Consider the following 23,798-nt stretch of genomic DNA (forward strand, 5'->3'; position numbering starts at 1 on the left):
ATTTTTGTAGTTCATGGGAAAAGGACGATGATAATGATGATAATAAGCAGAAAACAACGAACTGAAGACATAACCTAATAAGGTTTGATAATATTATATGATAAAAGTTCCTTTGTAAAATAATTTTCATATGATTTCGTTAAAAAGCTGCCATTAATTGGAGAAAAAACAAATCACCAATGACGAATATTAGCTTGGTTTTGGTACATTGGTGAAGCATTAACGTTTGATAAATCCAATCTACCTCTAATGGCGATGTTTTGTGGTTGTGGTGAATTGAAAACTTGAGTATGGTTCAACACACGTTGTTGATGTTGAGGTGAATTGATAACATGACCTGGTGAGATATAACCGCTTAATCTATGAACCTGTTGTTGACCATTGTAAGAAACTGTCTTTGTTGGAGTGCTGTATGGGGAAAGCGCTGGGTTCATGATCATTCTTTGGTTCATGTTGATTGGTCTTCTTGTTTCAATATGGTCTGGATAGAACTCTAGATCATCTTCTAAATTGAAAGATTTTTTAGCGCTGAGCTTTTCTCTTGCAAACTGAGCTGTTATATTGAGTGTTAGTACGATATTTCTTTCTCAAGAGCTAAGAACAGTACTCACCTTCTTGGGCCTGAATATTTGCCAGCTGGCTCACTGATAGTGGTTGGGTCTGTCTTGTGACATGCTTGGTCTTTGTGAGTCTTGGAGTGCTGTTGTTGCTGTGTTGAAAGACCCCGTTGCTGCTCCCTCCCAGCGCACTGGCTCTGTACTGGCTCTGGTTCATCTTGTCCTATGTTTCTGGTGCTTTTGAAGCTTGTTTCCACTGTGTATCTGTGGGTTTTCAGACTAAAAGATTTTGTTTAAAAGTTGATTTTGTTTTGATTCAATTTTCTGTGATGAGCTCAGAAAAATTTTGAGATTTGATTTCTGGAAATGGGACACACTTCCTGCGAATTTTGCTTATTACCTTTCTTTTATACTGCTTGAATTTGAATTAAATATAAGGAAGAGTAGAGATCTTTTACTTGAGGTTCAGTCAAGATGCTGAGGTTCATAAGGTCTGCCAGTACGCTTACGCTCAAGCCAAAGAAAAAGTTAAACATCCTGAAAAAGAAGAATGTCAATCCAACAACTCCAGCAAGAACTAGATTCGCTCCATCTCCAACTGGGTTTCTTCATTTAGGTTCTTTAAGAACTGCTTTATACAACTATTTATTAGCTAAAAGAACAGGTGGTCAATTCCTCTTAAGATTAGAAGACACTGATCAAAAAAGACTTGTCCAAGGTGCAGAACAAAATATTTATGATTCTTTGAAATGGTGTGGATTACATTGGGATGAAGGTCCGATAATTGGTGGTAAATATGGTCCATATAGACAAAGTGACCGTTCACATATTTATAAACAATATGCTGATAAACTTTTGGCTTCTGGAGATGCTTATCGCTGTTTCTGTTCCAAAGAAAGATTAGATGGATTAAGAGAATCTGCAATGAAATTACAACCTCCAACTACAGTTACTTATGATAGATCATGTGCTCATATACATCCAGAGGAATCTAATACCAAAGCTGCAAATAATGAAACATTCACAGTTAGATTCAAATCACCATCTGTTTATCCTAAAGTCGAAGATTTATTACACGGTACACTTGATTTACAACCTCAAGTAAATTCAGAGGATGTTAGATATGATGACCCAATCTTGGTTAAATCTGATGGGTTACCAACTTATCATTTTGCTAATGTTGTTGATGATCATTTAATGAATATCACACATGTTATTAGAGGGGAAGAATGGTTACCTTCAACACCAAAACATATTGCCCTATATCATGCTTTTGGATGGGATGCACCATCATTCATTCATATTCCATTATTAACCAGTACTAAAGATAAGAAATTGAGTAAAAGAACAGGAGATATTGATGTTATGAATTTCAAGCAAAAGGGTTATTTACCTGAGGCTTTAATCAATTTTGTTGCATTGTTTGGTTGGTCACCATTAAGAGATGCAAATAAAAGTTTATCAGAAATTTTATCCCTAAAGGATTTAGAGAATCAATTTACTGTTAGTGAGTTAACAAAAGGTAATGCTAAAGTGGATGATAAGAAACTAATTTACTTCAATAAACATTATTTATTGGAAAAAATTGAATCAGATTTTGATTCTGTTGTGGAAGATGGTCAACTTTTACTTTCAGAAAAATATCCAAATATTGATAAAGTAACTGTTTCTAAATTGATCAATGAAGTCAAACACAATTTCACATTTCTTTCAGATATACAAGACTATGATTATCTATTATCAAATGCAACTTATGATAATGAATATGCTTTAACATTCCTGGAAGCTGCAAATAAAGATTCTTCAAAAATCATACTTGAAAACTTCATCAGTTTAGAATCACCTGAAGAAATCGACAGAAGAGTGAATAAATTATTAGAACAAGATTTTAAGAAAAAAGATATTTTTCAAGCACTAAGATTTGCATTAAGTGGTGGTATACCAGGTCTTAAAATTCCATTACTAATAAACTTTTTAGGTTTGGAAAGATCAAATGAAAGAATTTTACATGCAATTAAATTACTTCAATGATCGAATAATCAATACAAATAAAACCATAGCTGTTAAAAAGCAAATAAAAACTTGTATATAGTATAAAACAAAACGTCACGATTTAAACGAAAAACTTAAACATAGATAAAATAAAACATTATAGAATTCTAAAAAATATACATGTAGAAGCATTTAAAATATCTTGATCATACATAAGCTGAAGTTGCACCTAGTTCTAAATAACTTTGATCAACACTTGGATTTGGTGTCCAAGGACCTGCCATGATACAATGAACTCTCATATTTTGTGAATAGTATAAATCAGTCAATAATTTTGGTGTAATCAAGAAATATTGTGATGTATGTTCTTGACATGCAACTTGAACCATATGTTTATGAACAACTCTTTCATTTCTTGAATCCATACCTTGATTAATTTCATCAACAACTCTAAATGGTGATGTTGTTAATTCTTGCATACTAATCATATACATAACTGTGGAAACTGCTCTTTCACCACCAGATTGTGAATGACTATCTAAAACTCTTAATTCTGCTTCTTCACGGAATTTAACCATGATTTCTAATCTCCAATCTGAGTATTTTTCAGCTTTAGCAATTCTAACTTCACCTGCTATACCAACAGCTGGGAAAATTGTGGAAAATTTAGCAGAAATCTTGGAAATAACTTCATGTAATCTTGGTTCCCATTCTGATTGAGTTTCTCTTATGATTTGTGTGATTTGTTTAGCTCTCATTTGTAATTCTGGAATTTCTTGATTCAATCTATCCAATTGTTCATTAATTCTTTCCAATGTATTAACTGATGATTTAGAACTTGTACCTAATAATTTTAATTCAGACTCAATACTTTCAATCTTATCTTCAATACCCCTTTCAGTAAATATTCCTTGTTCTGAATACGCAAGAATTAAAGTCTCTAATCTTGCTTTTAATTCTTCTGAATATTGTTTGGTAATTGAAGCTAATTCCTTTATTTTCTCATCGTTTTTCAAAAGTGAATATTTTCTTTTAGCTTCATCATATTGTTGTTCAACTTCATTAATTTCGGCTCTAATACCTTCAGTTAAAGCTGCAACAGATTTTTTCTTGTTTTTGTCATCAAATTGTTTGACTTTCAATAGTGAAATATCTTGTGCAATTTCATGAAATTTAATTTGTGATATACTCAATTCTGATAAAACTCTCATTCTTTCTTGTGCAACAAGTTTCACTTTCTTTTGATTAATTGAAATCTCATTACTATAATCTTTACTAGCTTCAACTTCTAATCTATTAAGTTTTTCTTTTAAAGTTTTGGCTCTTTGAGTCAGCTTATCATATTCATTTTGTTTAGCATTGGCTGACCTCACTGCTTTTTCATATTCTCTACGTTCACCTTCTAATGGTGCAATATCCTCTTGAACTTGACTTAAATTATGTTTCAAATTTTCTTTTCTTTGATTAACATCTTCAAAACGCATTTGAACTTGTTTGATTTGATTTGTTAATTCTTGTTTTCTTTCTTCTGTTAATCCACCTGAAGAAAATTGTCTAGGTTGCATATTAATTTGTGAAGTCTTAATTGTAACTTGTTGAGAACCATATCTTGATTTAGATAAGGCAAATAAAGAATCACCAGAAATGAATTTCCTAAACATTAAATTACCATCAGATGTTCTATAATCTTTAATATATTCAATTTGTTGTTCTGTTATACCTCTGATTGAGACCGGAATATCATAAATGAAACTTGTTTCTGATAACATCTCAATAACTTCTTGAGGTCCAATAACAAAATCTCTTAAGTAACCATCAAATCCTAACCTTTTTAATTGCTCACTTGAAATTTTTGGGTTTGGTTTTCTACCACTCAAATATCTAAAAGGGACATTCAATCTATGTTTTTCGAAAATTTCTTTGGAAATATCAGTATAAACAGCTTTTGAAGCAGCAGTTATAGCGAAAACAGTTTGTTGATCAACAATTTCCTCTAAATAGGCAGAATATTCATTTCTTGTAGTTGAAATTGTAATACAAGGTGGTTCGAAAACTTGTCCTCTAAATTTGGCATATTCTTGAGAACGTAAAATTTGAACAGCCTTTTTAACTGTTGGTGCTTGTCTATTGAATGCATTTGTGATTCTTTGATCCAAAATATGTATCTTATCCTTAGATTTGAATTGTTGATTTAATTGCCCTATTCTATCTTGTAGCTGTTGTCCTTCTCTTCTTGTTCTAGCTAAATCGGATTCCAAATCAGAAGCTCTTGAACCATATTCATTAATTTGGTCAAACAATTTTAATGCTTTATCTTGATATTCTCTAACAGTTTCAGCATCCACAAGCTGTATTTCATTTCTATCATGAACAACTTTTTCATATTGTTGTTTGGAGTGATTTAGCTCCCTCTTCTTAACTTCAGCTCTTTGTCTATGATGGTCAATCAAATCTAATAATTTTTGATGCTTAGTTTCTAAATCACTAAGTTTTTGCTTCCATTGATCAATAGAATGTTGAACATCTTTTTGATCTTTTGTTAAATCATGTACTTCGTTACTATAGTTTCTTATCGAATCATCGAAAGATGAAGCAGCATCCTCATAAGGTCTAGCAAGTTCTTTTATCTCTGCTAAGTCATTTTTAAGTTTGTCACGTTCATCTTTAACAGCTTGTAATTGAACTTTCATATCTTGGATTTGAGCATAAGGCAAAAGTTTTTCGTGATCGTCAAACTCTTGTTTTTTTCTTTGAAACTCTTCATACTTACGAGCTTCTTCTTCAAAACGAGTTCTTTCTTCTGTTTGTTTATCAAATTCACCAGTTTTAGTCTCAAGTTCTTCAGCTACTACTGCTCTTTCATCATCCAATTTGATAAGTTCATGATGTTTATCCAACAAATCAACCTCAATGGCTCTTTCAGTTTCTTCAAGTAACTCTTCAGGTTTCAATTTAGCAAAATCAGCAACTCTTTCTTGAGGTAAAAATTGACACAAGTTATCAAGTTGAATATTCATATCTTTCAATAAAGCTTTAACTTTTTGTTCGGATGTTGGTCTATTGTTAACATACCAATCTGACTTGTTTGATTGATAAAATTCTCTTTTAATGACAATTTCAGGTAAACCTGCTTTATTCTTCAAAGTAATTTCCACAGTAGCACTTTCTTCACCGTTTTTAATGAAACCAGCTAAAGCCTTTTGACGACCCAATAGAGTAGGAGAACCAGCTAACCCTATACAAACAGCACACACAAATGTACTCTTACCGGTACCATTAGGACCAATGATCATATTCAATGATGGGGACAATGTGAATTGAGTCAATGCATACGTAACAAAATTCTTAACCTTCACTTTGATGATACTACCTGGTGCAAATTTATCAAGATCTTCAGCACCCAATGTTTTTCTTTTCTTTGAAGCAGACGCTCCAAACGAGTTGAGATCAACTATAGCACGCTTGAATGACATTATGCTCCTCTTCAAACAGTTGATTCAAGCTATTCATTCCAGATCACAGCGGTACTTGCAAATATTGATTCCAAATGACGCGCGTAATAATGAAATCGTTATTAATGTTTTTTTTCACCAAGACGCGACTTCCGACCATTTTTGAATTTTTGAGTCACGATGTCAGTCACGTGTAAAATAAATTCACCCTCGAATCTTCTTTATTCTTTCAAAATCAAAACATAATAAACGTATATTTGAAGTCTTGAAAGTTTCACCATTTGAGTTTCTTCATCACCTTCAACCAATTGTTTGTATTATAGCCACTTGAAGAATGCCACCAAAGAGTAAGAAACGTGGTAGAGGGAGATCTAAGAGTGAAGATGTTTCAGATATAGAGGAAGAAGCACCACCACCTCCACCACCAAGACCATTTAAAGAAGTTGAAGGTTTACCATTATCCATAGAAGAACCATCATATAGTATCTTGAATAATGCTTTGTCGTTGAAAGATAGTGCTGTGCTATATACATCTTTGATGAGATCTAGAAAGGCTTATACCAATGGTAATATTTTTGACTTGTATTGGGCAAAAGGTAAAACAAAATTTGATAATGATGTTAATGCTAGAGATCGTATGAATAAATTTTGTGAGTGTGTTATCAATATCGGTCCTCATAATTATGATACTAGATTTTTCATTTTAAAGAATGATGAAATTGAAAAAAAGAGACAAGATGAAAAAGATAAGAAGAAAGAGAAACGATTAGCTGCAAAGAAAGAAAGGGAAGAGAAACAAAAACAACGAGAAATCAAAAAGGCAAAACAAGAAGCTTTAGATTCTAGTTTATCGGACCCTACTCAGCCACCTCCTCCAGGAGCACCTGTATCTCAGTCAGCACCTTCTAGTGCACCACCATCACAAAATGTTGATAATGAAGCTGGAACACCCTCTGTGAGAGATGAAGATGAAAATAAAGAAGATCAATCTGAGGAAGAAGAAGAAGAGGATGATGAGAATGAATCAACCTCTGTTCAAAGTAGAGATACATCATTTCAACCAGAATCAACCCCACAAGCTGAACCTCAGTGTGAAAAGGCTGAAGAAGTACCGAATAAGGTTGAAACCAAAGTTGAAACCAAACAACCTGAGATATCAACTCCAAATCCTAAACTAGAGCAAGCAGAAGAACCTAACAAACTAGATGTCAAACCATCCCACCCTAAACCATTACCACCCTTGCAAGTTCCAAATCAAAATAAAGCTCAAAATGTCTCATCTATATCACAATCACAATCACAACCACCTGCACCGGTTCCATCACAGACTCAACAATCAAATCAGAATACTATACCGCAGCCACAACCACAACCAAGTGTCACTCCAATTAAACCAGTTCAACAACCATTACCTCGTGCACCTCAACCACCTCCACCAAACCCACCGCCATCAGCACAAGCACAGAATGATATAATGCAAACACCAGAAAGTCAAATGATGATTGCAAATTTGAATGCAATTGCCAGAAAAGAACCATCATTGAACGCATTAATGAAAGTTGTTGCCACAGGTAATGCCAAACCAGAAGAAATAAGAGAATTTCAAGGTTATATTCAAAGAGCAAAAGCTATGGGCCCAACAGCTTATTATCATCAAGCTTTCCCAAATAATCAATACCAACAACAACAGCAGCAGCAGCAACAACAACAGTCATTACCTCCACCTCCTCCAAAACCACCTAAAAAGGTCAAACCTCCAAAGCAACCAAAACCTCCAAAGGAAAAGCAATTGACAACTTTCCAAGAGATGTATGTTGATGGAGCTGATTTAGTTTTTGAATTTAGTGAAAATCCAAATATTCGTTATCATTTACCTAAGGATAGTATTATAGAAAAATTACCAAATGGAGAATTATTGATTTCAACTTTAATTATCCATAATAGAGATCAAATTAAAAAATGGGATCAAAGACAAAAAAATAAAAAGGAAAAAAAAGAGAAGGAAGAAAAAGAGAATAAGGAGAAAGAAGGATCTCATGATAATGAAGATAAATCCAAAAATGAAGATGAAACTAAGAAAGATGAAAATGAAACAAAATCCAAACCAACAACTCCATTGAAACAAAGAAGAACAAGAAAAACAGCTGAAAAAGAAGCCGAAGAAAAAGAAGCACAAGATTTAATTGATGCAGAAAATCTCAAAAAGGCTGAAGAGGAAGAACGTATTCAAAAAGCTAAAAAAGCTGAAGAAGAACGTAAATTAAAAGAACTTGAAGAAGCAGATAAAAGACCAATTCCTTATTTTAGTGCAATCTCATTTACGTTATCACAAATTGAAGATCGTTACTTACAAATATTTCATAATAGTTTTAATAAATTAGATACCGTTAAACCATATATGGAGGATGTCTTGAAAAATGGTATTAGAGTACCAAAACATTATCTATGGTACTCAGTTGATGCATATGAAGATGAATCTTTAGCTGAAAATTTAAGAGAATGGTTATACCTTTTGGAAAATCCAATTAAAGGTAAAGCAGCTAATAGAAAAAGAGCTAATGATGATACAACTGGAACCCCTCAAGGGAAACGTGTTAAAAAAGAAATATGATACAATATTTTATTAATTTCATGTGTATATATAATAGGTTATAAATAATTCTAAAAGGGGTTTTTTCTTTCATGATGAATATTGTAGTTGTAATCCACATTTTTGAATACCTACTGATGAAGGAATTGAATTTGAATCTAATCCGATATCAACACCAGTTGAAACCAAAAAATCTCTAAATCTTCCTTCCCATTTTAATTTCAGATTACGATCATTTAAAGTCGTTGCAATTTTAACAACACTTGAAAAATCAGTTTCTTTGACAAGATTTTCAAAAGCTTCAATAACTGTTTGATCTTGAGGTGAATGTTTACTATGTGGTGGTAATTTTGGATCAATGTGTTTTAATGGTAATTTTGTTAAATCATGATTTGAAGAGTTCCATAGTTCACAACCAAATGAAAGATCTGAATCATATGAATAGATATTGAAATCATATCTCGATGAGAAAGTTGAACTTGCACTTGTTCTAACTGAATAAGTTGATGATATATGACCTAGTATTGGGTTACATGCTAATGTCATTGTTAATGGTTTCCCCGTGTATGTTGATTGTGTTGAGTACCGTAGGGCAGCTGATAATCCAGGGCTCATATTTAAAGCACCATACCAAACTTCAGCACCTATTGATAATGAAGAGTTGTTGTATAAGGCGGTGTTTAATCGTTCAGCACCTTGACGAAAGTTATAAAGACATCTAAAGCCCAATAAAGCTTCATTTGTACTGAAAATATATTCACTTGAAAGTCTTCCTGTATCGACTTGATAATAGAAAGTCATTGTACCATTGTTTTTCAAGTTTTCATGACTAACACATTTAACTAATAATTGTGACGATTCAGAGATACGTTTGACAACCATTGCTTCTAATGCTGAACCTGGGAAATACATTCTTCCATAGTATAAAGAGTGTGGTTGAAATGGGATGAATCCATTATTATATGTGTGATATAATGGAGGTCGTATAACCCTGTATCCTTGAATTGCATCCTGTAAACTGATTTCCTTAGTTCCTAGCACATGTTTCAAAGGTGTTGATGTGTATAAGTATGCTAATGATCCATTAATGGTACCACTATTTGATAACGAGAGAGAGGTAGCTGTGTTTTCTGTTGATTTTGAAGATACTGTGAATTTCAGATCTGAATGGATGGGGAAATCTATGAGAGCTATCACAAAATGTTAATATACAGTGGACATAAACAATCTAATATGTCTATACTCACCTTGTGACGTTGCAATGATGTTCTCGTAGCTGTTGTTCTCGTTCCAGCCGGTGGATGTGTAGAAAGACTTGAGAATGTACTCCATGAACTCGTACATTGTGAGCCTCTGAGCTGCTTTATGTTCTAAACTTGAGTTTGCTATATAATGAGTGCCAAATTGGTTTAAAATCTGGTTATATGTTCGCGAATTTGATGATTTGCATTCCATTTTTCAGTAATTTCAGTTTTTTCAGTGCTGAAATTTTACATATAAAACCAGTGGAATCTTGTTGGAAAGAAAAGGTTTTAGAAAACGGTTTATTGCTGGTGTTGTTGCTGTCATAGGTTACTGGCTGGTGGCTCACTGATACTCTACAAACTTTGTTGGTGAAAATAGTGTCATAAAAGCTTTATTTAACCAACGTACGACGTCTAAAATACGAAAATTGGAGCCACGAATTTAACGACAATAGGAGAAGTTGAAACAATAAAACAAAAAGATCAAGAAAAAGAAGAGGAAATAATGGCTGAATCTACTGATAAAGTACTGGATTCTCCCTCGTTGGATGCCATCTCATTGGACACTCCTGCGAAAGAACCAATGTCGTCGCCCAAATCATCCCCTAAATCACCAAACTTTAGTGCTACTGATTCTCAACAAGGACTATCACCATCTTCACCAACATCGTCTCCTTTATTATTGGCTATGGATCAAATAACACCTTTGACTTCAAGAGATGAAGACTCTGCTATATATTCAGATTCAGATGCTGGTTCTCAAACAAGCACCATCGCTGCAAGAGGTCGAAATTCTGCATCTACAAGAGATCATAAGAATAAATCCTCCAAAACTGGAAGAAGTTCAAGTCGCAGAAGAAAATCAGATTCAAGTGAGAAAAGTAATAGAAGTGTTCGTTCATCAAGTGGTCAAAGAGGTGATAAAATATCTACAACAACTAAAATTTTCAGAAATTTATTAATTTTGGAGGAAAGTCTACGACAACAATCACAAGATCAGAGAATACTTAGAAGAAAATTCACTGCATTTCTGGCAGTATTGGCTGGTCTATCTGGATTCTGTTTTTATAGTTTATATGGAACAGATAAAACTCATTCCCCATTTACCAAAGTTATTTTACAATTTTTATTTTTCTTCATTTTGGTTACATTAGCTTTATTCCATTTATCAGGTGAATATCGTCGTACAATTATAATACCCAGAAGATTTTTCACTTCAACAAATAAAGGTTTAAGACAATTGAACCTAAGATTAGTCAAAGTTAAAACCCCAATTGGTGATCAGTTTATTGATATCACAAGAGCTATTTTGATGTTTGTTGTTCAATTGAATCAATCAGCTTTAAGTTATACTGGGCCTTTACAATCAACCAAGATTGGAAAATGGATAAAAAGTGGATTAAGAACTCTTGAATTAAGATCCCAACCAAGAGTTGGTGCAACAGATGTTAAATTAATGTTGAATCCAAGGGCATTTAATTCAGAAATTAGAGAAGCTTGGGAACTCTATAGAGATGAATTTTGGGCAAGAGAAGGATCTAGAAGAAGACATAGTATATCAGAAGAAAGTAATAACGCTGGGGTCTTGGGTAAAGACAAATTAATGGAAAAACATAGAAAAGAAAGAAAAGATAGAAGAAAAAGCAGAACTGATGATATAAAATTACCAACTATTCCAAACTCGGAATTGGCTTCCAGTATTGCTTCTGGGATTGATTTTAAACAGTTGAGTCCAGAGACTTTTAATATGGAAGCTCATAGACGTTCAATATAGTGAGTTTGTCGCTCGTTTTAATGCTAAATATTAATGTGCTTTTTTAATTTGTTTTCGCTCTTTTTTTTTGATGATTTTTTGATGATGTTTCTGTACGAGATACTTTCATGTTATACGCCGTATTTATACATATATATTATACCAATATTTATATCATTTATACTTGTTTTATTCATTCGTTAATTTGAAAGTTTTGTAGTTGAAATATTGAAGTAGAGACCGCGAATTTACAAGACCTCGATGGAAATTAAGATGTTAATAACAACACGAAATCAACAATAAATCGAATCAACAAATATCTTAAAAAATACCAGATCCTACCTAAGCAAGAAGAAGCACAAGATCATGACCGAGTATAGGGCTCATGAGGAGTCGGTGAGGTATACTAGACTACTAAACCGTGTCACAAATTCCACTCAATTGGAGAAGTTCATCAAGGCTATTGACAAAACAGAATCTCAGTTACAAGATGAATTAGATAATTTCATAGAATCTAGAACTCATGTCCAAGAAGAAAGAAGATTAGAGCTATCTAGAACAGAATTATCAACTACGTTATCAAGCTCAAGTAGTCTTGTTGAACTACTTTCAAATGCTGGTTCATTGGCTTCGAAAATAACAGCTAGAGTTCGTTTATTAGATGCTGAAAGATCAAGAGTCAGAGAAACTGCTACATATGTTGGTGACGTTAAAGAACTGAAAGCATTGATTCTTACGGCGAATTCTGCCCTAGAGGTTCATGATTGGGCTCAGGCTTCAAGAGCTATTGAAAAAATACGATCCTTACCAATTGAAGGTGAATTCATAAATAATGTTGTTCCATCAACAGATGTTCCAGAATCACCAAAATTAACATTGGAAAAATGGATTGAAGAATTAACTAAAATATTTACAACAGAATTTCAAAAAGCTGCAGAATCTAAAGATGTTGAAAAATTAACAAGTTTTTTTTCATTTTTCCCCATGATTGGTAAAAATCATATTGGTCTTGATAATTATTCAAAATTTATATGTAATATTATTGCCAATCAAAGTAGATTAATCATAACAAATCAATCACAACAAGATAAATATGGGTTTTATCCGGCTGCTTTAATGAGATTATTAGAAATTATTTCATCAATGTTAAATCAACATTCCACAATCATTGCTAAATATTATGGAATTTCAAATATGACTGGTATTATTGAACGAGTTGAAAGGGAAGCAGATTCTCAAGCAGGATTAATAAGTGATACTTTTTATGATAATAGACAAATTTCAAGATTAATTGATGAAATTCAAGCATATAAATTCCCAATTTTAACAAATTATTCCACAATGACTTCAAATTCATCAAGAGGTGGGACACCACCACCAAGATCAAGTTTTGATGGTACACCAAGAACTTCTGAAGATAATTTATCTGTGGTTCATATTGGTGATGTTACAACTGAATTTTCAGCATTTTTAAAATATTGGTCATTATATTGTAGATTTGTTGCAGTTAAATGGAATGAATATCAAGGTTTAAAACAAGATGAATTAAAATTACCTAAACCAATTTTAGAAAGTAAATTTGGTAAAAAAATTCAAACTAAATTATTACCATCATTTGAAGTTTTATTAACTTTTTATATTAGAAGATCATTAGAACAAGCTTTACAAATTGAAGAATTCCCAGATTTAAATCCATTACTTACATCTTCCAAAATTATAGCACCTGAAAATCCACCAATTTCATCAACAATTGAAGATTTGATCTTGGTGTTAAGTACATCATTAAAACAAGCTATTGAAACAGGACAACCATTAACTGTTAAGAATTTAGTTACAAATATTAAAAAAATCTTGGATAATGATTATTATTTAACAATTTATAAAAGATTACGTGAATTCCAACCAAGATCTGGTACTATATTTACACCAACTCAAAATAATATTACTTCAACAACATCTCATTATAATCAACAACAGCATCAGCAACAACAACAAAAGACAAATACGATGGGAAGTATTTTTTCAAGAGGTGCTACTGCATTAAATCATATTGCATCTGGTGATGAAACAAGATTACATACATTTGTTGTTTTATTAAATACAGTTAATGTTGGAGCAAATTATTTTGAAAAAATTATAAATCAAAACCTTGCATTATTAAATAATAATTATCCATTTGGTACAGATTCTGAAAAATTGAAAAATATTATCCAGGGATTATTAGATGGTTTCACTAAGAGATCTAATGATATTTTAAATGAATTTATTGAAATTTTATTTAATCAAGTTTTCAAAAATAAATTGAAAATATTATTAACTGATTGTTTTAAAGATGCAGATTATTTAATAAGTAATTATAATGAAGAATCTGAGACTTCAGTTGTTCATAAATTTATAAATCAATGGAATTCATTAATAGCACCATATTATAAGACACTTGATCCTTTAATTTTTGATAAATTTATGTTTACAGTTGTTACAACATTATCAAACTTATTAGAACGTAAAATTTGGTCTTTAGATAATAATATAACAGAATTAGGTTCAATAAAATTAGAAAGAGATTTTAGTGGTATAATTGGAGAAATTACAAGATCAAGATATAATTTAAGAGATAAATTCTTAAGAGTTACACAAGTTATTATGATTTTAGGGTTTGATGATGAAGATGATGAAATTGATATGAATTGGGTTTTAACACCTTCTGAAAGACAAAGGGCAAGAAATTTACGTGTTGATAAAAAATAGTAATATAGATGATTTATATATATACGAACATTTCGATTTTGAATCGTAGCAATGGTCATTAAATTTAGTTTTTATAATATACAATAAGAATACACACTAACAGTTCCAATGTTATTTAATATTCAACTTCAGAATTTAATTTTTCACGTTCTAATCTTTCTTGTTCTTCTTTAGCTTCTTTTTCTAATTGAATTTCCAAAAAAGTTTTTTCATTTGATCTTGAAGTTGAATTAACAGGTCTATCAGGTCTAATTCTTAATTTTTCAGGTAATAAATCAAATTTTGGATGAGCTAAATCACAATCTGGACCATCTGGACAAAAACCTGTTAAGAAATTTTGACAAATAATTTTTTTAATATGTCTATTTTTACAATTCGGACCTTCTGGGCAAAAACCTCTTGAATAATTTAAACATTCAGGTATTTTAGATTGTGGATCTATATGTAAATATTGACATTCAGGAGTTTGAGTACAAAATCCATTTTTTGAATAAAATAAACATTCAGGCATTTTTCTTAAATTATATTCATGTAGGAATTCACAATGATCACCTTTTTTACAAAGGCCTCTAAGCCAATGCTTACACACGATCTTATTACTGTACATGGGTGAAACATGTTTATTATGACATAAATCACCATTTGGACAACCACCATGACCATTCCAAAATTGACATACTGGTCTATCAGGATCTAGTCCGAAATTATATTCTGTTCGTAGGAATGGTTCAAATTTGAACTGATAATTAGCACTTTGAGGATGTATCACAGACATATTGACTACCTATAGCAGCTTGCTTTCTTGATCTGAACTTTTGTTGTTGTTGTTGTTGTTGTAATGTTACAAGATTCGAAATACAAATATTGAATTTTGATCTTATAAATAAATGAAAAATATAAAGTATGGTGATTACGTAATGTGTATACATAGAATGTTCGCGAACAAGTTTTACAATTTGATTTGTAATATAAGCACAATTTCAATAATTTAATTCTATTTATTCTAATTAATTCTATGGATGGTCTTATTTCTCTGTTGTGAAAGCATAACCAGGATCAGGACGTGTGATTGGATACCCATTGTCCTGGATAGTTGTGTAATTGATAGCACCTAATCTTCCAACTGGTTTCAATTTAGAAATATCAATAGTTTTACGATCTTTATTTAGGATATCTTCTCTAACCCAAGAATGAACACCTTCCACAATGACTAAAGTACCAGAAGTTTGTTCTGGATTATGTTTAGACTTCCACTCATTTGTTGATAATAATTTAGCTTCGATGGAAAAAGCACTTTCTGCAACATGTGGAGCTTTAACTTTTTTGGAAGGTGATGGTGTTAAATTTGATAATTTAAATTCATCAACACCTGCTTTGGAAGGAATTGAAGTATAATTAGCAGCATCAATAAACCATTCACTTATGATATTGATTGTCAATTCTTTAGTTTGTAAAATATTTTCTAATGTATCCTTAGTACCATCATCTCTTGAAGCATTTTTACTTATACCAATTGTGAAAACTGGTGGATTACTACTAACAATATTGAAAAAACTAAAAGCCGGTGCTAAATTTTGATTCCCTTGATCATCAATTGTTGAAATAAATGCAACTGGTCTTGGAACAATACCTGATATAAATAATCTATAATTTTCTCTATAATCTTCAGCATTTTCAATATCAATATCAATTTTTTTATGGTTTTTCCAATCATCATTTGTAGCACCTTGACCAATGACCCAATTTGGATCGAATTGATGTTCTAATTTTTCACTGGACATCTTGAAGTATTAAGTTGTTTGAGCAAATTAGAATTTGACAATAGTTTTTTGGTTTGAATTCAAATCAGAATCTCATTGATTTATATAGAAACCTAGAATCCACACTTTTTTGTTATATCGGCGATCTTGTATGTTGCGTATTACAAATCATTATAACAACAGTTTTGAAGTACGAATTTGTTCCTACAAGCGGTGAATTTGTATACTCAGTAGAAAATGAATATCATGTTTCGAAATTGTTATTACTGATCATGTTCTCACGTCATTTAAACCAAATGTGTAGATGTTTTAATGATGTGGCGAAAGCTGATAACGTAGATAACCGTATCCTACTCCAGACACAATCATAATTATCATTTTTTAAATAGTATTATATATATATAGTTCAATTGATATATAATTGATTCAAAGATATAACTTCCAATCCTATATGTTAAAAGCTGCAATCAAAAAACTTAAAGCAAAACTAATCTTAAAACTTGGATCTTCCAAAACCAATTGTCTAACATCAATTCTATCTTTACCAACTTTAACAACAGAAGTCCAAGGAACATGAATTATACCACGACTTTGTAAAAATTGTAAAGATAAAATTGCACTTAGACTAATAAATACCAATACAGAAGATAATTTACCAATAACAACACCAAAGAATAAACCAACTAATGAACCATAAGATAATTGTCTATAATGTAATTGACCATTAAATCTTGAATGTCTTGGATGTTTCAATGAATTTGGATCTGGAATTTTTGGTAATTGATTTGAATTAAAATTTGGTGTATTAACATTTATAGTACCTAAATTAGCAGCTTCATTTAAGATTTTGGAATGAGTATGTAAAACTAGAGCAGAACTTGCACCTAAAAATAAACCTAATTTAGTCGTTATATTAGAATTTGATGAGTTTAATGATTTTGTTGATGATGAATATAATCTTGATGATGTGTTCTTTAAGAAAGATGGTACGAATCCATTTGATTTAACGGAACGTGTGGCTAACTTGAATGTGTTGAAAAGCATTATATGTAATAGTCCAAAAGTAACTCAATAACCTTTTCTTTGATTCCTAAGTGTTTAATTGAACTTCAAATGTCAATTATACACGGTATGAGTTTATTTCAATGTTTTGATAACCATTAAACGATTGCTATCACACTAAAATTCTGGGGGCCCAACAAAAATCTGTTAACAAAATTAAGTGTCAAGTAAAATATTATGTAATTGATGATGTAATCACTTGAAATTTACGTCACGTGTATATAGTTGATGACATAATCACCGAGAAAAAAATTAATTTGCGAGTAATTACCTAATTAGGTAATTCGCTAACCAGCAATTTTAATTTTTATGCCCTTTGTCGCCATTTGTCGTTTTTGGCGCTTGCAATTTTTATTTTTCACTTTTTTCAAATTTTTTTCCATTTTTGCGTTTTTGGCAGTGGTGGAAATTTGCAAAAATTGAAAAAACGAAATCAAAAAACATCGGTTTGAATTGAATCGAATTGAATTTGAACTTTTACCAATAACTTGAAAGATTTCTCACCCACTTTTAAAGATTTTTAAATTATTTAAACACATTTGAAATCTACAAATTTACAACAACTGGTTCAACACATTTATAACAAAGTTATCTCCCATAATCACATTGTTTGACGCGTCGTACTACCTTTAATTATAAAGCCCATCGCTTTGACACATTCAAGTTTTTCAGTTTTTTAAACCGTTACTCTTGATACCCGACGCCAAAAAAAAAGCCTATATAACAAAGACTCAAGAGGTATTAGCCACAATTTATTACTAGAAATATATACAATATAATGATGATGGATCAATTCCAAAATAAACATGCTATGGCTAACAACATTAGTCAATTACAACCACAAAAATTAAGTTCAAATGTTTGGATAGGTCCATTAAATTCAGTTGCACAAAATGTTTTCCTTTCACAAAATAATATTAAATATATTATTGGTATAATGCCATCACAAAAGTGTGTTTATTATTTAAAATCTTTTTCAAATGATACAAGTTGTTGTGTTTCATTTGATCCAAATTTTAATATTCAAAAATTAACTGAAGATGAAGGTGAATTAATTATGAAATTTAATTCAAAATTTTCAAATAATTTATCTTATATAACTGATAATAAACTTTCAAATTCAATTATAACAAATATTGATTTTCAAAAAATGTTATCAGATTATTTAACTTTAATTCATTCAATCCAAGAAAAAGATCCTCAATGTGGTATCTTGTTATTTTCTCTGAATGGTAATGATAATGTTTTATCAACATTTGCCATGGCGGGTATTATAGATCAACATAATTGTGATATATCATCTGCATTCAGTTACCTAAGATCTATTAGACCAAGTGTTGCTCCAATTGATGAATTTGGTTATTATGCTCATGAATTAATGAAATTTCAATTAAATAATAAAGCTTTAAAACAATTTGGTGGTGATGATGGTTCAACTCCAACTAAAATTAAAAGAGATGCAAGAGATGCTCTTGGTGAAGAAGGTGATATTCATCATCATAGTCCAAGAAATGTTAAAAGAACAATCTTGTAATGGTTTCATTCTTCATACTATTTAATTCTTATTTAAAAGCTATTGTATTATATATATATTCCTTGTTTAGATTTTTTGATGTTTATGAATTTGATTTTTCTTATATATAACTACTAAAGACATTTTGTAGAAATAAAATAAAAATCATGGATTAAACAATATATATGACAAAACTATAAATACTTAAACAATATGCATCACATCTCCCTTTTCCCCTTCGTCTTCTTGGATATCAAATCAAACTAAAAAAGAACACTTTCAAAACACTTTTGATCATTATAAAGTATTTTTAAATAACATCTCAATTTGACAAACCTATTTTTTCAAAATCGTAACAACATCTTCATCTTCCAAGACATGAGATAAACCAACATATTGAGGTTGATGTTTAACACTTGAACCATAAACAACAGCAGTTCTAAAATCAGAAACTAAACTTTTATGGATTTGATTACAAAAATCCTCCACTGTACATCTATTTGATCTTAAAACAATTGGTTCATTAAAATCTGGTAATTGACCTTTTGGTTTTGTATAAACACGAACTAAATTTAATCTATCCCACATAATTTCTAATAATTCATCAAGATTCCATTCTTGTCCACTTGAAACTGGAACTGCATTTGGAACTCTATTTAATAAAGTTAATTCTTCAATTGAAAATGAATCAATTTTATTCAAAACATAAACTGCTGGAATATATTTTCTTTGTGATGCTTCCAAAGTATCAATTAAATCATCAACTGTAGCATCACATCTAAATGCAATATCTGCACTATTTAATTTATATTCACTCATAACAGCTCTAATTTCATCGTTATCTAAATGAGTTAAAGGAACAGTATTTGTTATAGCAATACCACCTTTTTCCTTCTTTTTAACAATAATATTTGGTGGTTCTTTATTTAATCTAATACCAAAACCTTCTAATTCTTTTTCAATAATTCTTTTATGATCTAAAGGTTTATTAACATCCAAGACAATGAAAATTAAATTACAAGTTCTTGCAACAGCAATAACTTGTTTACCTCTACCTTTACCATCTTTAGCACCTTCAATAATACCAGGTAAATCCAACATTTGGATCTTTGCACCTTTATAACGAATAATACCAGGAACTGTGGTTAAAGTTGTGAATTCATAAGCTGCAGCTTCAGAATGTGTACCAGTTAATTTACTTAATAAAGTTGATTTACCAACTGAAGGAAATCCAACAAACCCAACTGAACCAACACCTGTTCTTGCCACATCGAACCCAAGACCACCACCACCACCACCAGAACTTGATGGAGTTAATAATTCTCTTCTTAATTTAGCTAATTTGGCTTTTAATTGACCCAAATGGAACGAAGTTGCCTTGTTCTTTTGGGTTTTGGCCATTTCATCTTCAATAGCTTTGATCTGAAAGTTGTTAGTATTGAGAGCCCATGAGCCACTAGTACAGTATACACACCTTCTCCACGGTAGTAGACATCTTGAAATATATCTTATCCTCTTAACTTTTGTCACTAAAAAGTATACTTCTCTCTTTAATTTTTCATAATTTTCAGCAAATCAACTATATAAAAATCTGAAATGTTGCGATAACCGAAAAAAAAAAATTTTAAGCTGAAATGTTTTTTTTTTATTTGGTGTGCGAAAGTGAATTGAACACTGAAAGGCGAAAAAAGCAGTGAAGTTGGTGAAGTTTTTGGTTGATTCAGATCTTTAAATAGCCAAAAACAGCTTTAATAACCAAAATGGCGAAGAAGTGCGTATCACCATTGGGTTCAGCGTGTGCGATAATATAATACTAACTGGTGTTGACAGAGATAAGAAAGGAAAGAAAGGTGGTGATTACTGGGACGAGGATTTTGAAACCGATGCTCCTCAAGCTGAAGAATTCGGTACCCCAGCACCAACTGAAGAAGGCAATGGTGAAGAAGAAGAATCAAAAGGTCCTTCAGGTCCAACTGAAGCTGGTGAAGATGACTTTGGTGGTGATTTCATGGCCACTTTGAAGAAGAATAAAGAAAAAAAGGCTAAAGCTGCTGAAGAAAAACCAAAGAATGGTGGTGGTAATGGTCCAGTTGTTAAATCAAAGAAAGAAAAGGAAAAAGAGAAGAAAGAAAAAGAGAAACAACGTAAGAAGGAAATGGCTGCTAAGAAGAAAGCCAATGCTGCTGCTAATAAAGGTACTGGATCTCAATCTGTTGAAGCTGATGAATCAAAAGCAAAAGCTGAAAAAGAAGCTAAGGCTAAAGCTGAAAAAGAAGCCGCTGATGCTAAAGCTAAAGCTGATGCCAACAAAGCTAAAGGTAAGAAAGTACCAGCTGGTATCGCTGCTTTAAGACGTCAATTAGAATTGAAAAAACAAGCTGAAGAAGAAGAAGCTCGTTTAATTGAAGAAGAAGAAAGATTACTTAAAGAAGAAGAAGCAAAATTAGCTGAACAAGAGAAAGAGAAAGAAGCTGCTAGAGCTGCTAAGAAAGAAAGAGAAAGAGCTAAAAAGGAACAATTAAAAGCTGAAGGTAAATTATTAACCAAGAAACAAAAAGAAGAAAAAAGAGCTATTGAACGTCGTCGTGAACAATTATTAGCTTCTGGTGCTATTGTTGGTGGTTTACAAAAAGAATCTGGTGAAACTTCTGAAGCTCCAAAACCTAAAAAAGTTGTTTATGGTAAAAAGAAGAAATCTACAAAAACTCCTGAACAAGAAAAAGCTGAAAAAGAAGCTGCTGAAGCCGCTAAAAAAGCCGCTGAAGCTGCTAAAGCTGATGAAGAAGGTGATGATGATGCTTTAGTTGATGATTGGGAAAAAATGGCTTTGGAAGATGATGAACCATTAGCTGATGATTGGGAAGCTGCTGCTGAAGATAAACCATCAACTGCTTCAACTAGTGAAGAAACTCCAGAAGCTGAAGAAGTTGAAGAAGAAAAAGAAGAAGAAGTTGAAGCTGAAGTTTCAAATAAAGAAGCTCTTGCTGCTCAAAAAGCTAAAGAAGAAGCTGAATTACAAGCTAAAGCTAAAGAAGCTGAAGAAAAATTAAAACAAGCTGAAAAATATTCTAAAAAGGCTTCTAAACAACAATCTTCTGGTCAAGGTGATTTACGTTCTCCAATTTGTGTTATCTTGGGTCATGTTGATACTGGTAAAACTAAATTATTGGATAAAATTCGTCAAACTAATGTTCAAGGTGGTGAAGCTGGTGGTATTACTCAACAAATTGGTGCTACTTATTTCCCAATTGAAGCTATTAAAACTAAAACCGCAGTTATGGCTGCTCATGAAAAACAAACATTTGATGTTCCAGGTTTATTAATTATTGATACACCAGGTCACGAATCTTTCTCTAACTTACGTTCTCGTGGTTCTTCATTATGTAACATTGCCGTTTTGGTTATTGATATTATGCATGGTTTAGAACAACAAACTTTAGAATCAATTAAATTATTACGTGATAGAAAAACTCCATTCGTTGTTGCATTAAATAAAATTGATCGTTTATATGATTGGCAAACAACTCCAAACAATTCATTCAGAGATTCTTTCTCTAAACAAACTCGTTCAGTTCAACAAGAATTCGATGATAGATACACAAAAATTAAAGTTGCATTAGCTGAACAAGGTTTGAATTCTGAATTATATTTCCAAAACAGAAACATGTCTAAATATGTTTCTATTGTTCCAACTTCTGCTGTTACAGGTGAAGGTGTTCCAGATTTATTATGGTTATTATTAGAATTAACTCAAAAGAGAATGTCAAAACAATTGATGTACATTACAGAATGTGAAGCTACTATTTTGGAAGTTAAAGTTATTGAAGGTTTAGGTACAACTATTGATGTTATTTTATCAAATGGTTATTTGAGAGAGGGTGATAGAATCGTGTTATGTGGTATGAATGGTCCAATAGCGACGAATGTTCGTGCCTTATTAACTCCACAACCATTACGTGAATTAAGATTGAAATCTGAATATGTTCATCATAAAGAAGTTAAAGCAGCTTTAGGTGTTAAAATTGCTGCTAACGATCTGGAAAAGGCTGTTGCAGGTTCTCGTTTGATTGTTGTTAACTCTGAAGAAGAAGAAGAAGATGCTATGGATGAAGTTATGGATGATTTAACCGGTTTACTGGATTCTGTTGATACTAGTGGTCGTGGTGTTACTGTTCAAGCTTCAACTTTAGGTTCTTTAGAAGCCTTATTGGATTTCTTAAAAGATATGAAAATTCCAGTTATGTCTATTGGTTTAGGTCCAATTTATAAACGTGATGTTATGAAAGCTACCACCATGTTGGATAAAGCTAAAGAATATGCTGTTATGTTATGTTTTGATGTTAAAGTTGATAAAGAAGCTCAACAATATGCTGATGAACAAGGTATTCAAATGTTCACAGCTGATGTTATTTATCATTTATTTGATGCTTTCACTGCTTACCAACAAAAATTATTAGAACAACGTCGTAAAGATTTCTTGGAATATGCTATTTATCCAGTTGTCTTGAAAACTGTTCAAATCATTAACAAACGTAATCCAATGATTATTGGTGTTGATGTTGTTGAAGGTACTTTAAGAATTGGTACACCAATTTGTGCTGTTAAAATAGATCCAGAAACAAAACAAAAGGCAACTATGCTTTTAGGTAGAGTTGTTTCATTAGAAGTTAACCATAAATCAGTTGATATTGTTAAAAAGAATACTACAAGTGCGGGTGTTGCTATGCGTTTAGAAAATCCATCATCTGCTCAACCAGTTTGGGGTCGTCATGTTGATGAAAAAGATAACTTGTACTCATTAATCACAAGAAGATCTATTGATACTCTGAAAGATCCTGCATTCCGTGACCAAGTTACTAGAGATGATTGGTTATTACTTAAATCATTAAAACCAATCTTTGACATTAAATGATGACTTTATCTTTCGACGTTTTATAATTTTGTTTTACTTCTTTGAATTTTGTATAGTGTAAAAAAAAAGTACATAGTGTATTGATGCATTTTGAAAATATGAAAGTTTTTCAGTAGCAAGGTGTCGATAATAATAAATCCAGACAATTAATTACTACAATAATTTATTTATTAAATTCTATATGCATTTTTTTATACTTTTAATGTGAAATCCAA

General features: G+C 31.5%; 13 protein-coding genes across 13 annotated transcripts; 6 read left to right on the top strand and 7 right to left on the bottom strand.

The window, feature by feature from the left end:
• Positions 1-173: 173 nt before the first annotated feature.
• BN7_69 (uncharacterized protein) lies at positions 174-774 on the bottom strand (the record flags this gene model as incomplete). Its single annotated transcript, XM_011279293.1, has 2 exons — positions 174-528; positions 608-774. The coding sequence occupies 2 exons, from the start codon at positions 772-774 to the stop codon at positions 174-176; spliced, it is 522 nt and encodes a 173-aa protein (XP_011277595.1).
• A 257-nt stretch (positions 775-1,031) lies between these two features.
• MSE1 (glutamate--tRNA ligase MSE1) lies at positions 1,032-2,588 on the top strand (the record flags this gene model as incomplete). Its single annotated transcript, XM_011279294.1, has 1 exon — positions 1,032-2,588. The coding sequence occupies one exon, from the start codon at positions 1,032-1,034 to the stop codon at positions 2,586-2,588; it is 1,557 nt and encodes a 518-aa protein (XP_011277596.1).
• A 167-nt stretch (positions 2,589-2,755) lies between these two features.
• Positions 2,756-6,022, bottom strand: SMC5 (DNA repair ATPase SMC5; the record flags this gene model as incomplete). The annotated part of the gene is made up of 1 exon (XM_011279295.1): positions 2,756-6,022. The coding sequence occupies one exon, from the start codon at positions 6,020-6,022 to the stop codon at positions 2,756-2,758; it is 3,267 nt and encodes a 1,088-aa protein (XP_011277597.1).
• Positions 6,023-6,335: 313 nt separating this feature from the next.
• Positions 6,336-8,612, top strand: SWC3 (Swc3p; the record flags this gene model as incomplete). Its single annotated transcript, XM_011279296.1, has 1 exon — positions 6,336-8,612. The coding sequence occupies one exon, from the start codon at positions 6,336-6,338 to the stop codon at positions 8,610-8,612; it is 2,277 nt and encodes a 758-aa protein (XP_011277598.1).
• A 69-nt stretch (positions 8,613-8,681) lies between these two features.
• MDM10 (Mdm10p) lies at positions 8,682-10,046 on the bottom strand (the record flags this gene model as incomplete). Its single annotated transcript, XM_011279297.1, has 2 exons — positions 8,682-9,687; positions 9,835-10,046. The coding sequence occupies 2 exons, from the start codon at positions 10,044-10,046 to the stop codon at positions 8,682-8,684; spliced, it is 1,218 nt and encodes a 405-aa protein (XP_011277599.1).
• A 294-nt stretch (positions 10,047-10,340) lies between these two features.
• SPO7 (Nem1-Spo7 phosphatase regulatory subunit SPO7) lies at positions 10,341-11,609 on the top strand (the record flags this gene model as incomplete). Its single annotated transcript, XM_011279298.1, has 1 exon — positions 10,341-11,609. One exon carries the CDS (start codon positions 10,341-10,343, stop codon positions 11,607-11,609), a length of 1,269 nt encoding a protein of 422 aa, XP_011277600.1.
• A 345-nt stretch (positions 11,610-11,954) lies between these two features.
• Positions 11,955-14,336, top strand: COG4 (Golgi transport complex subunit COG4; the record flags this gene model as incomplete). The annotated part of the gene is made up of 1 exon (XM_011279299.1): positions 11,955-14,336. The coding sequence occupies one exon, from the start codon at positions 11,955-11,957 to the stop codon at positions 14,334-14,336; it is 2,382 nt and encodes a 793-aa protein (XP_011277601.1).
• Positions 14,337-14,451: 115 nt separating this feature from the next.
• YTH1 (cleavage polyadenylation factor RNA-binding subunit YTH1) lies at positions 14,452-15,111 on the bottom strand (the record flags this gene model as incomplete). The annotated part of the gene is made up of 1 exon (XM_011279300.1): positions 14,452-15,111. One exon carries the CDS (start codon positions 15,109-15,111, stop codon positions 14,452-14,454), a length of 660 nt encoding a protein of 219 aa, XP_011277602.1.
• Positions 15,112-15,361: 250 nt separating this feature from the next.
• Positions 15,362-16,117, bottom strand: BN7_77 (flavin reductase family protein; the record flags this gene model as incomplete). Its single annotated transcript, XM_011279301.1, has 1 exon — positions 15,362-16,117. One exon carries the CDS (start codon positions 16,115-16,117, stop codon positions 15,362-15,364), a length of 756 nt encoding a protein of 251 aa, XP_011277603.1.
• A 426-nt stretch (positions 16,118-16,543) lies between these two features.
• Positions 16,544-17,140, bottom strand: FUN14 (Fun14p; the record flags this gene model as incomplete). Its single annotated transcript, XM_011279302.1, has 1 exon — positions 16,544-17,140. One exon carries the CDS (start codon positions 17,138-17,140, stop codon positions 16,544-16,546), a length of 597 nt encoding a protein of 198 aa, XP_011277604.1.
• A 796-nt stretch (positions 17,141-17,936) lies between these two features.
• Positions 17,937-18,692, top strand: BN7_79 (uncharacterized protein; the record flags this gene model as incomplete). The annotated part of the gene is made up of 1 exon (XM_011279303.1): positions 17,937-18,692. One exon carries the CDS (start codon positions 17,937-17,939, stop codon positions 18,690-18,692), a length of 756 nt encoding a protein of 251 aa, XP_011277605.1.
• A 315-nt stretch (positions 18,693-19,007) lies between these two features.
• RBG1 (GTP-binding protein RBG1) lies at positions 19,008-20,072 on the bottom strand (the record flags this gene model as incomplete). The annotated part of the gene is made up of 1 exon (XM_011279304.1): positions 19,008-20,072. The coding sequence occupies one exon, from the start codon at positions 20,070-20,072 to the stop codon at positions 19,008-19,010; it is 1,065 nt and encodes a 354-aa protein (XP_011277606.1).
• A 359-nt stretch (positions 20,073-20,431) lies between these two features.
• FUN12 (translation initiation factor eIF5B) lies at positions 20,432-23,583 on the top strand (the record flags this gene model as incomplete). Its single annotated transcript, XM_011279305.1, has 2 exons — positions 20,432-20,446; positions 20,509-23,583. The coding sequence occupies 2 exons, from the start codon at positions 20,432-20,434 to the stop codon at positions 23,581-23,583; spliced, it is 3,090 nt and encodes a 1,029-aa protein (XP_011277607.1).
• Between the last annotated feature and the right edge of the window lie 215 nt (positions 23,584-23,798).

The sequence above is a fragment of the Wickerhamomyces ciferrii genome, contig 00001 (genome assembly GCF_000313485.1).
Source record: "Wickerhamomyces ciferrii WGS project CAIF00000000 data, strain NRRL Y-1031 F-60-10, contig 00001, whole genome shotgun sequence".
NCBI lineage: Eukaryota > Fungi > Ascomycota > Saccharomycetes > Phaffomycetales > Wickerhamomycetaceae > Hansenula > Hansenula ciferrii.